The 13,351-nt window shown below is 42.2% G+C and overlaps 1 protein-coding gene across 4 annotated transcripts in view; it reads left to right on the top strand.

Annotated features, from left to right (window-relative positions):
* AFF1 (ALF transcription elongation factor 1) overlaps nucleotides 1-13,351 on the top strand; it is a 159,258-nt gene that overhangs the window by 128,494 nt on the left and 17,413 nt on the right. For all 4 annotated transcript variants that reach the window (XM_070948867.1, XM_070948866.1, XM_070948869.1 and 1 more), the window contains 3 exons: nucleotides 375-534; nucleotides 6,704-7,633; nucleotides 11,447-11,544. In XM_070948867.1, coding sequence (XP_070804968.1) covers nucleotides 375-534; nucleotides 6,704-7,633; nucleotides 11,447-11,544 — 1,188 coding nt within the window. The remainder of the gene's footprint in view (nucleotides 1-374; nucleotides 535-6,703; nucleotides 7,634-11,446; nucleotides 11,545-13,351) is intronic.

Here is a 13,351-nt window from a genome sequence, read left to right as displayed (position 1 = left end):
TTTTGGCCTCAATTGTTGTCGTAAGTCGAGGCACTGCCTGCAGCATGTTTCGGCAATTAGATTTAAAAGCATTCAAGCTTCCTTACGTTGCCAGCAGTTACATCACTCAAACAGCCTAACTGTGGAAATCTCCCTCTTCGTTGTTGCGGGTACTTTATTTTTAGCAATGTCCTTCTCAATCTCTAAAATCTGACTAAAGATCTTCCTTCATTCTCGGGGTCTTGACATTGATTGGTGAACAGTGATGTCGTGTTTGCAAGTTGTGCTGATTGAACTGTTTCGCCTCACAGGGTTGCCGCGTCAAACGGAAGAGGAGAATTGAGAAAGATGATCCGCAACCATTTCTAATTTTATCTCCTGGTTTTGGTTTGCAGTGCCCCACAATCGCAGCCTGAGAGTGTGGCATTGGCTCATTCCAGCAGTGCAGAATCCGAAAGCACAAGTGACTCGGACAGTTCCTCCGATTCTGAATCTGAAAGCAGCTCTAGTGACAGCGAAGGAACTGATCCGCCAACAAGAGTCTCGACACCTGAGGTACAGCGTCCATTTTCTAAATGTCTTCTTTGTATAGTCTGGATCGGTATTTCTCAACCGTGGCAACTTTAAGATGTATGGACTTCGGCTCCCAGAATTCCCCATCCAGCCATGCTGGCTGAGGAATTCTGAGAGTTGGAAGTCCACACATCTTAAAAGTTGTCACGGTTCAGAAAGTCGGTGTAGACCAGTGTTTTCTCCACCTTACTATCTTCAAGACATATGGACTTCAACTCCCAGAATTCCCCAGCCGGCCATGCTGGTTGAGGAATTCTGGGAATTGAAATCCACACATCTTCAATTGTCACTGTTGAGAAACTGGGTCTAGATCAGAGGTGGTATTCAGCAGGTTCTGACCAGTTCTGGAGAACCGGTAGCAGAAATTTTGAGTAGTTCAGAGAAACAGTAAATACCACCTCTGACTGGCCCCACCCTCATCTATTCTCTGCCTCTCGAGTCCCAGCTGATCGGGAGGAAATGGGGATTTTGCAGTAACCTTCCCCTGGAGTGGGGAGGGAATGGAGATTTTACACTATCCTTCCCCTGGAGTGTGTGGGAATGGAGATTTTACAGTATCCTTCACCTGCCACGCTCACCAAGCCACGCCACGCCCACAGAACCGGTAGTAAAAAAATTTTGAATCCCACCACTGATCTAGATCAGTGTTTTCTCCACCTTACTATCTTCAAGACATGTGGACTTCAACTCCCAGAATTCTTCAGCCAGCCACACTGGCTGAAGAATTCTGGGGGTTGAAGTCCACACCAGTGGTGGGTTGCTACCGGTTTTCCCTGGTTCAGGGGAACCGTTAGCAGCGGCGGCGGGAGACTCCGCCCACCCACCCGGACGTCATCAAATACACTCTGCACATGCGCAGGAGTGGCGCGAGTGCAAGCGAACCGATAGCAAAGGTAAGTAAAACCCACCACTGGTCCATACATAAAGCTGCCATGGCTGAGAAACACTGGTCTAGACAGCAATTTCCTTTTTAATGTTTTTCTCCCTCTTTGTACAAGAACAAGTTGGAAAACTATTCTTAACATGTTTTGGATAGTTTTGCTATCCATCTCCCTATTTTCTACATTATCTCCGTTAAGCAAGCAAGGCCAGCATATATTACTGTGGCTTCCACATGGAACCGTCAGGGCTTGCAACTATAGTTACACAGAAAGATAGAGAGTTAATGATTTTTCCTTTTCCTGATCTCCCCCCCCCCCCCAAAAAAAAAATGCTTCAATACAACTCCTGGCTCTTGATCATGCCAATCAGGAATTATAGACTTTGCAATCCAAGAGAACGCAAGGCCACTCATTTTGTGAAAATGTAGTTAATGGGGAACTGCTAGTTCCTCAAAAAGAGTTAAATATAGGGTCAGGGTATTAATCAGTTATTCTGGTGCCTTTTTCATTTCTTGAATGAAATAAGGGAAATGGGAAAAGACTTGTTTTTCACTGGCCGACTGAACAGTCTGCAAACTTTTCCCACAGGTAGATAGAAAAGGTAGATAGTTGTACACAGGATTATTAATTCAGAAATATTGCTAACTGGGGTTGGTCTCATTGCACAAGCACACACACTTATTTATATACATGTAACGCACAGTAGTATATCTGCATATCCTGTAGTTGCATTCCTCTTTGGTAAGCTATAATTTGTAAATTTCTTGAGCCCCTCCCTGAGGGAGATAGATGGTCTAGAATGGGAGTGTCAAACTCGATTTCATTGAGGGCCGCATCAGAATTGTGTTTGATCTGGGGGGGGGGGCAAGGCCAGGGTGAGCATGGCCAGCTCGACGTCACTCGTGTTGGGGGCGCCTGTGCGCTCTGCCAGCGAAAATGGGCTCCCGAGCTCCATTTTCGACTGCGACGGTCTCCTGCAACCCTCTTCCAGTGAAAACAGAGCTCCGGAGGCTCTCCCGAGTTCCGTTTTCACTGGCAGAGGAACCATGGGCTGGTCCTTCGCTGCTTTCAGGGCAGCTCCACGGGCCAGATCTAAGGACCTCGCGGGCCACATCCAGCCCCCGGGCCTTGTGTTTGACACCCCTGGTCTAGAAACATGAAGTATAAATAAATAAACATTCACAGTAGATGTTATTCAGCCTGGGGGCATTTTTAAAGAAAACTTGTATAATGATAAGCACTGACAAAATTGCAGTGTGCCTGTTAATTATATCCTCTGTGAGGCCGTGTGTCACGTGGTAGCATTCTAAGTCATTCACTGAATATAACTGTAATGTTCTCCAGGTTTTTGGGTATCCACAAAAGATCACTTGAACTTGGATCAAAGTTGAATCCATGCTGGATATGTGGGTTACTTAGCACCCCAACTCTGTTTCTAAATTTGAATTCGGGCTTTTTCATCCTCCCTGTTTTGGTAGCTTATGTATACATTTAGCAGACAGGACGGCGTTCAAAAATAACCCTTTGAGAAAAGTTTTAAAAGTTAGTTCAGAATTTGCATGGAACATTGAGTCCTGTAAGCAAAGTTCTTTCTCCTCCTGTTATTATTATTCTTTCCCCCCCTTGGACTTGGGTGGGCTCCATATAATTTTACTTGGCTTGGCTTCTTCATTTTTGGAGACTTCTAGTGACCTACTTAGGAAATCAAAATAGGAAAAAGCACCAGCTTCATAATTAAAAGCAGGCCTATGTTGAAACAACGTCAGGAACAAAAAAGAAAAGTTGACTTCATCAACTGTTGCCGTGTTAGAATAGCAACATGTTGAAGGAATTTTGGATCGATTGGAAAAAAAAAATTGGTAGAGAACACTTTTTTTCCTATGGACACGTAACATAATTTTTGCCAAGGCAGCAATTCTATATCTGAATTATCCTACTTTGGCAGAAAATGAATGATATCATTCTTTACACGTAGAAAGCTAGCTTTTTGGGAACAAATACTCTAATGTACAATTCTTTTATTGGGATTTGTCTTATGCTTTGTGTCTTTTTTATATTGTATTTTATTTTTTATGGGTTCTGTTTTTAATTGTAAACTGTCCAAAATCATGTACTAGAGATGGACGACTATAAAAATTAAAGTTATTAATTTAACTATATAAGTGTTTAAAGTCTTGATAACATGCAAAAGGAAAGGAAAGGAAATGGAGATGGGAGGGAGGGAGGAAAACAAAAATTGAATTCTTAGTTCTGTTTGACAGTGGATGAGACCAGATTCTTTCTCCTATTCTCAAGAGATCTTCATCTATCTGATGGTTTTAGGTATTCTGTTAATGGGAGATGCCAAAAATATGCCTCCCTTCAAAATCTGCAAGCCCAAAGAATCAAACATTTACTTAAATGTACATGTAATCCTCGACTTACAACAGTTCATTTAGTAACCATTCAAAGTTACAACGACACTGAAAAAAGTGACTTAGGACTGTTTTTCACCTCTGCGACCATTGCTATATCCGCATAGTCACGTGATCAGAATTCACATGCTTGCCAACTGACTCATACTTATGATGGTTGCAGTGTCCCAGGATCACATGATCCCCCTTTGGTGACCTTCCTACAAGCAAAGTCAATGGAGGAAATCCGATTCACTCAACAACTGTATTATTAACTTTTGCAGTGGTTCTCTTAACCACTGTCGCATGAAAGGATGTAAAATGGGGCAAAATTCACTTAACAAATGTTTCACTTGGCAATAAAAATTATAGTCATAAGTTGAGGACCACCTGTACTTAGTGAGCTTTTATTTTCAGTTTTAAATCTTTTTAAGTCCAATTACCTTTTGGAAAAAGCACCTTTGAGACAGCGGTGAAATCTAAAATTTGTTACTATCAGTTCTGTGGGTGTGGCTTGGTGGGGGGGTAATGTGACTGGGTGGGCGTGGCCAATTTTTTTTCTTACTTTTAAAACCATTTTTTCTACAACCTCTTTGGTGAAGAGGTTGTAAAAAATGCTTTCAAAAGGCTCTGACGATCCCAGCTGAGTTGCCTGTTCGGCAGAGGCTTTTTTTTCTTTTAAAAGCCTCTGCCGATCAGGCAACTCAGCTAGGATCGTCAGAGGCATTTAAAAGAAAAAAAAGCCTCTGCCGATCAGGCAACTCAGCTTGGATCGTCAGAGGCTTTTAAAAGCCTTTGACGATCCCAGCTGAGCCGCACAATCATCAGAGGCTTTTTTTAAAACTTTTAAAAGCATTTTTTCTACAACCTCTTTGGAGGAAAAAATGCTTTTAAAAGTAAAAAAAAAAAAAAAAAGCCCCTGATGATTGTGCAGCTGGGGGGGGGGGGGGAAGGATTTTTGCTACCGGTTCTCTGAACCACCCGCCTCCATCGCTACCGGATCGGGCGATCCGTTCCGAACCGGGAGCATTTCACCCCTCCTTTGAGACATTAGAACAGTCAGCATGCTCTTGCCCAACAGCCACCCCTGTAAATTTGCATTGTGTGTGTGTGTGTGTGTGTGTTTTCTTCACAACCCGTGTCTGGATCCAGCGCTTTCAAACTCGGTATTTCTTCCATTTGGCTTCTCTTGACATGCCAAATTCAGTCCTGTTCTGTTCTGCTTTGGGAGAATTATCCTGCTGATAGACAGGATTGAAAAGAATAAATAACAATTCCTGCCGAATTCTTTTCAACCCCTTTGCCAACCGTGGCCATAGGAAGTGTCTGCATTTTTTCCTATGTAATGAAACAATAGTGTGTGCGTGCGTGTGGTGTATTTTATGCTTTCCTGAACAGAAAGGCGGATGGCGCTTAGAACCGAGATGCATTGAGGAAGATCTTCTGGAATGTTTTCCTCCGCAGTGAATTTGGCTCATTTTCAAATTCTGTCTTTCTTTTGCCAGTTTCCCCCCTACTCCTGAATTCCATTCTGTTCAGTGTTTGGAAAGCTGTCCCCCTGACAGACAGATAGCGCCCCAATCCGCTTTACATAGTGTGTTTCCTATATCTCGTTGGACAGGAAAAAAGAATGGCGACTATGGTTTTTTTCATCCCTTTTTAGCATCTTCCCTACACAGAGGAAACCATTCAAAATTGGATGGCTAGGTAGAAAGATTTAGGCCTCCTTGGAAACCTTAATCAGTCATTACCACATAAGTACAGCCAGAGGTGGGCTTCAAAAATTTTAGCAAGGGGTTCTCTGCCTGATTGCTGGGTGGGCGTGCACCATGGCAGAGAGGGTTGTTTTTGCCCTCCCCAGGCACCGGAGGCTTTCTTTGAGCCTCCGGGAGGGTGAAAACAGCCTCCCCAGGCCGGCCCATTTCCAGCCTTCCCAAACTTCAGGAAGGCCCATTTCAGCCTTCTTCAAAATCAGTGTCTTTTTAAGATAAGGATTTAAGTTCCCGAACCTGACAGTGAGAATTTGGAAAATGCCCAGTGGAGGAAACTGCTTAACTAAACCCCCAGTAAAAACTTGAAGGGTATTTCCACATTTCATATTTTAATATATTGTTTAGCTTTTCATGATAATAGGTATGTGGTTGCACATAACAGAACAGTCCTGGCAGGGATGTTTTGATGATATTTTTATGAGCCATCCAGCGTCATGTTGGAAGGTGTTTCGTGCCTTCCAAGGGAAGATAAACATTTGAGGAAGCAAAATATCTTTGGATGGCACATTCTGTTTTTTGTAAAGTGCACTTTTTTCTCTGGACACGCAACGTAATTTTTGCCAAGGTAGCAAAAATTATTGTTGTTGTTTGTTTCCATATTTGTTCACTTGGGAATACAGTCAATATAGTTAGATTAGATTAGATTAGATTAGATTAGACTAGACTAGACTAGACTAGACTAGACTAGACTAGACTAGACTAGACTAGACTAGATTAGATTAGATTAGATTAGATTAGATTAGATTAGATTAGATTAGATTAGATTAACAGAGTTGGAAGGGACCTTGTAGGTCATCTAGTCCAATCCCCATCCAAGCAGGAGACCCTACACCATTTCTGACAAATGGCAGCCCAATCTCTTCTTGAAAGCTTCCAGGGAGTCCCACAACTTCCGAAGGCAACTTCTGTTCCATTGGTTGATTGCTTTCACTATCAGAACATTTCTCTTTATTTCTAGGTTTGAATAGTCATGATTCATCAATCTCTTAGTTCAAACTAGAGTGCAGAAAATCGTTAATTTAAAGCAGGATTCCGTGCAACTTTTGATGACCTCTTGGGCATGCGTTCATATTTTTTTCCCCCCTTTTTCTTTTCTTTTCCATAGCCTGATCCACAAACATCCAACAGATGTTGGCAGCTGAACAACTGGCTGATCAAAGTAAACCAGCCAGTATCTCCTACAGAGAGTTTCCTGGAAGATGACCATAGTAGAAGCAGCGTCCAGGAGAGCAAAGGACAAGGAAAAACTGTCAGCGCTAGCAGCGGCAATGGAGGCAAAAGGGAATGTCAGATGACAGATGGTCACTCCAAAACCGGCAGCAGAGTGTCTCGGTCAAATCAAGATGTACATCTCCCTACCAAACGCAGTTACCAAAAGTCTCCTGTGGTCTCAGAAGACTCTCTCCACCAGACGGTGGGCAGTAAGCAACCCAGGAAATCCAGTAAAGCGACTGTACAGGAGGAACCAAAGAGAGGCCTAACAGTTGAAAGTGAGCCACCTGGACTGTACGGGGCCAAAGACCAGTCTTCCAAAGACAAGCCTAAGGTGAAAACGAAAGGGAGGCCGAAATCTGATGATAAGAAGGAATCAAAACCAACTGCCCCGGAAACCACTGAGAAGAAAAAACACAAAACCCTTAAATTGTTATTTGCTCACGATGAGGCAAAAGTAGATGTGGCGGGAAGTGCCCTGGAACCGTTGCCCCTCAGTCCTCTCAGTGAAAGCCCAAGGGTGGTTGCCACCAGTAGAACTAATGGCTCCAAGGTATCTGTTACTGTCAAGGAGGAACTTCAAAGGGACAAATATATTTTGCCTATCAGGGATAAGAAGTTGCTGTCGCCCTTGAGGGATTGCCCCGTCCCGCCAGGACTTGTGGTTAAAATTGAGCTTGCTCTCCTCTCGCGGATCCCTCAGCCACCCGAGAAGGGGCTCTTCCCTAAAAAACACGAACTTAAAGACAGCCATGGTATGGCAAAGCAGGGTATCGACAAAAGAAGCACAGATGCGCCGAGCAAACCTCTCAAAAAGAGAAAGGTAAGACACTTGGGTGGAGGATGGATGGATGGCTCTGGTATTGACAAGATATAAGGTAAAGCTAATAATCCATGAATTTATACTCTTAGGGATTGCAACTCTGGTCTTTTTGCATTGAGTGGATTATTAAAACCAGAGAAAAATAAAGTTAAACCAACAACATCAACAGGAAGAAAACTGTAATCAACACGGGGGCTTTACTGGCTATGAAGCTTTGGACTTATGATAAATACTGTATTTTTCGGAGTATAAGGCGCACTTTTTCCCCCCTAAAAGGGGGTGAAAATTTGAGTGTGTCTTATACACCGAATGTAGCCCCGCCCACCCACTGACCTCCACCTTTTGGCCTCTGCGTCCCAGCAATTTACCTCTTGCAGCAAGCAGCAAGAAGAAACAGCTCATTTCAGCTTCAGCACAGTCTAATTAGCACAAATTGATTGTCGGTTGGATCGGCCTCCCGACCCTCAGCTGTTTCAGGCTGCAGGGGTTGCCATTGCCTATTGCTGCGCTGGCCTCCGCTGCTTGCTGCAAGTTTACATACCCTTTAACTTGAAGAAGGACTCTGATAAAAATCTTTAAATTTCAATTTAAAAAAGCCATTAGAGCAAAATGAAACTTCGGAAACAAATAAGCCAAGTCTTATAATCCCAATCACTGAAAGGTCTTCTAGATCAATTAACTTATGTTAGAATAAGTGCTTCTAAGTGGAAGGTGGAGGAGTTGGAATAATAAGCAGGCAGCAAAAGAGGCAACAACTTTCAAGCTTCCTTGGCTCTGCACCAGGGGTGAAATTCAGCAGATTCTGACAGGTTCTGGAGAACCAGTAACAGAAATTTTGAGTAGTTCGGAGAACCGGCAAATACCACCTCTGGCTGGACCCAGAGTGGGGTGGGAATGGAGATTTTGCAATATCCTTCCCCCAGGAGTGGGGAGGGAATGGGGATTTTGTAGTATCCTTCCCCTGCCACACCCGCCAAGCCACACCATGTCCACCAAGCCACACCCACAGAACCGCTAGTAAAAAAAAATGAATTTCACCACTACTCTGCACACAAGTCTAGTGTGGGTACTAGTGTCTAGGACAGTGATGGCAAACCTTTTAGGCACCGAGTGCCTGACGTGCATGCGCTGCCCAAACTGTAAGGTGTGGGCGCATGTGCATGCGTGCACATCCCATGCATGCAACTGCACCCTGCCCAAACTGCAAGGTCATGGGCACATGCGTGTGGGCCCCTGCACGTGCGGCCGCACCTTGCACAGACACACCTGCGCCCCACACATGCACAGCAAAGACCTAAAGACCAGCTGGCCAGCGGGAGGCGTGCAGGCATACACAGCAGAGACCCGAAACAGAGCTGGGGCAATGGCGTGGGTGCCCACAGAGAGGGCTCTGCATGCCACCTCTGGCACGCATGTCATAGGTTCACCACCACTGGTCTAGGAAGTGAGACTGATAAAGATCTCACAGCAGCTCTTTTAGGATCCAATTATCTGTATCAATAAAAGGGCATGCAAAAAAAGTGTTTTCTCAAAGCTTCCTTATTTTTTCTAAAGACTAAAACTGGATATTAGGTTTTGGTAATATTGAGAATATTATTAGCATGGAGGCTGTCCAAACAATTTACTCAGGTCATGATATGGCCTTGAACACTTGATTGATACAGTAATTGCTTAATAGTAGACTCCTTAATAGATATTCAGTGCTACCTATATTTTATTTCATGAGCCACGGTGGCGCAGTGGTTAGAGTGCAGTACTGCAGGCTACTTCTGCTGACTGCCGACTGCCTGCAATTTGGCAGTTCGAATCTCAAGAGGCTCAAGGTTGACTCAGCCTTTCATCCTTCCGAGGTGGGTAAAATGAGGACCCAGATTGTTGGGGGCAATGTGCCAACTCTGTAAACCGCTTAGAGAGGGTTGTAAAGCGGTCTATAAGCCTAAAGTGCTATTGCTATTGGTGTATGCTACTCATTACAAATATTTTTGTTTATTTTATTTGAATTTACTTGCTCATCTCTAAGCTAGGTATGCTCAAAAATTATTGCTCACTACAGAAAGTGTTTGCACTCAAGTTAATCTCAGTCTCTTTCTCCTACTGATATTTGATTCCCTGACTTGATTAAACTGATTTGATTCCTGTTAAATTGAGGAACCACAGCTGTTTGCCTCTCTGGCAAGTGCCATTAATGAGTGAGCCAAAGGCCTTTCTACAATATGGTTCCCTCCAGATGTATTTGTAGAGCAGCTTCCAGAATTTGAAGCTAGCAAGGTACAGAGATTGATATCATTTCCAGGAGCTGGGACTTTAGATATCTTCAGTACTCTTAAGTTAGAAACCATGTAACAGTTCCCATCTACATATAATTGAAACTCCCTAGAAACTTTATTCCTGAAATATATATATAAAGGGATATAAAGAGATTTATTGAAACATTACACCCCACCCCCCCATTCTTCTTCACTCTCTTTGATTTTGGTAATGGTAGGGACTCTTCTTTTTCCTCAGTCCACTTTTAACAATTTGTGAAGGTGTTTTTTTTAAAAGCCGGTTTTATGTTAAGAGGCTGGCCTGGGAACCAGGAGACTGTGAGTTCTAGTCCCACTTTAGGCATGAAAACTGGCTCGGTAACTTTGGGCCTGTCACTCTTAGTCCAGTGGTGGGTTGCCCCCGGTTCGCACCGGTTCTATAGAACCGGTAGTAAAACCGGCAGGAGGCCCCGCCCACCAACCGCAACATTATTAAAATGTTGTGGCCCCGCTGCAAACCAGTAGTAAAAGTAAGTAGAACCCACCCCTGTCTTAGTCTAACCCACCTCAAAAGATTGTGAGGAAAATCAGGAGGCAGGGGTATTTGGCATAGTTGCTGCCTTGAGTTATTTAATAAAAACCTGGGATAAAAAAAATTCTAATAATAATAAAAGAATAACAATTCTATAATCCTGACTGTTGAATGATAAAGTTTGCTGAGTTAGTAAGCACTCAGTTAGTTAAATCCTTAGTAAGGATTTCAAATCTCATGTGAAAGTTTTCGTTTTACTTCTATGCCTCAATGATCTGTAAACTCTTGTAATTTTAACAACTGCCATATTTTTCAGCAAAAAGCCAATAATGTTGGTAAAATAATGCACAATTCAATCTCACACGGGGAAATATCCATTAGACCTTTTGGACTGTAGTACAGTAGTTTAGTTACAAAGCCTGTGAGAAAAAGCTTGCGGTATAGCAGTCCTATCAGGCAGCCATCCAATCTCCCTTATTTAATTTTATTTATGTATTTTATTATTATTATTTTATAAGTAATTTAAGGCTGTGAAAGTCCTTAATATCCTTCACACTTCCTATTTACCCCAAGTAACAAACCTGTGAGATGGATTGGGTTAAAAGTCACCAACATGGCTTTCATGCCTAAGGCAGGACTTGAACTCACAGTCTCCTGGTTACTACCCTGGTGTCCTAACCACTAGACTAAACTGGCTTCCAAGTTATCTTCCAAGATAACTTCCCTTGCCTTCTAAATCATCAGTCCCCTTTAGGCTGTTTCGAATTTCTCTTCCCCCTAAAATTTTGGTTACTGCAATTCTTGTTATCTCACCCTCTGACAATTGGCAGCAGAATGAATTAGATTTACTCTTAAGGAGTGGGGAGTAGCAAGGATGGGATAACAGCTGAGCTTAGTCTTGCTTGTCATGGTAGAGTTGATTGTTGCTTCTGAAGTGGCTACAGGTGTGCAGCTCTCCATGTTACACAGGTGTGCAGTCAGAAAGGGGCCTCCTGAAGTATTTAAGGGCTGTATTTGTCTTTTTTTTTTTATCAGCAGGAAGATGCACTGAGAAATGATCAGAAGAAGGTCAAGCTGGAGAGAGAAACTAAATCTTCCTCATCTTTAGGCCATAAAGATTCCAGTAAAACTAAGTGAGTACAAAGCTGTTATGTAGAAAATTAAGTTAGTAAAATCTAAGCTAGTAAGTAGAACTCTGGTCTCTTCTGCATTGAACTTTGGTGATTTTTTAAAATTTATGTTTTGGCTACTAGTCATCCAATAAGAACCAAAATTATTATGGTTCTCTCTTAAGTGAGAAATCTAACTTCTATACAATTAAAATTGAAATCCTGCCCTAATATCACATTTAAACCTTTTAACCTCCAGTTGTTTAAATTGGGCATCAGCAAACAATTACTCTGTTAATACTAAACATTTGTTCAAACTGTTCTTTCCTTTGGCTTTCTTCTGAAGCGCATAGTAAATTTTGGGAGCTGCAAATAAACCACTTGTCTTTTTGACTACATAAAATCGATAATCCCTGGGTAAATCTCTTACAAGCAATCCAGGCTGGGCCTGTTTGTGTGTGGAAGCAAATGTTCCTGATCTTGTTTGTAATGCAAAGTGCAAACATACATTATAATAACATGTATGTGTAATAAATGCGTACATGTATTATTTTCATGCCTGTCCCATCACGAGCTGTCTACGCATTGCTCACCAAGTGTTTTTCAACCATTTCAAGAGGGTGGACTTTGACTCCTGGCATTTCCCAACCAGCAGTGGGATTTAGATGTTTAGGACAAGGCTTCCCATCTATTCCCGCTCCCCTCCTCAATATCAGATGAGCTGATCAACAGCATTTGAGCCAACGTGGCACCGTGGTTAGAGTGCAATACTGCAGGCTACTTCTGCTGCCTGCCTGCTGCCTGTAATTTGGTAGTTCGAATCTCACCAGGCTCAAGGTTGACTCAGCCTTCCATCCTTCCTAAGTGGGTAAAATGAGGACCCAGACTGTTGGGGGCAATATGCCGACTGCTTAGAGAGGGCTGTAAAGCACTGTAAAGTGGTATATAAGTCTAAGTGCTATTGCTATTTGGAATAGCTTTTGGTGATAAATAACCCTTTCAAATGACAAGCTACACTTAAAAGTGTGAGTTTGGCTAGCTTTTTGTCCTACCTATGTCCTGCAACATGAGGAATGTCTGAAGACAACTTAAGTTTGCTACTGAAGTGTGCAAAACAAAATAGAATCCATGTTAAATGTGATAGCTGTACTAGAGAGTCAGTCTTCTGCATTAAGGCTGGGGAGATCTTTGGAGTAGAGACACTTGCATTCAAATCATCTCAAAATGCCTCAGCTCAATTTTAGCTCCCTAGGAGGTAAGGCAAAGTTTGCTGTATGTAGAGGGTTCTTATATTGTCTTGTGTTTTTTTTAAATAGAGGTAAAATATAAACATCTAAAAAATAATCTGGGTTTCATTGCAAATGCTCTGGTGTCCATTGAAAATATAATTTAGAGTGAATACTTTGTGCAAGATTTTTTGAATCAATGCACTTGCACACAATATTTTATTGTATGACAGTATTCTAATATCTGTGCATACCTATGCGTGTTAATTGCATGTATTTTCTCTTGTGAAGACCAGCAATACTCTTTTAAAAAAATGTGAATGCAGTTAAATAGCAATTTCTGATGAGTGTAGAAAAGCTGATAATAAAGTGTTTTGAAAAGAATTGGTGTCATTTAATTGAAACTGAAAATTACCAGCGGTTCATCCCAAATGTAAACCAGTACATTTATCGCACACCTATTTTATGTTTTTATGCAAAAGTGATTATCTGAATTTCAAAGTAAAACATTCTAAATAGTTGGAAAGTTCTTTGAATCCAGCAGCTGGAACCCATCTTTGCCACACCTAAATTCAAACTTTTAAAGAAATCTATAGTTCTGTCAA

Source organism: Pituophis catenifer, unplaced genomic scaffold (genome assembly GCF_029215685.1).
Source record: "Pituophis catenifer annectens isolate HBS135680 unplaced genomic scaffold, rPitCat1.0.hap2 SCAF_8, whole genome shotgun sequence".
Lineage (NCBI taxonomy): Eukaryota > Metazoa > Chordata > Lepidosauria > Squamata > Colubridae > Pituophis > Pituophis catenifer.
Note: the sequence above shows the minus strand (reverse complement) of the source record. Positions and strands in the feature narration are given on the sequence as shown.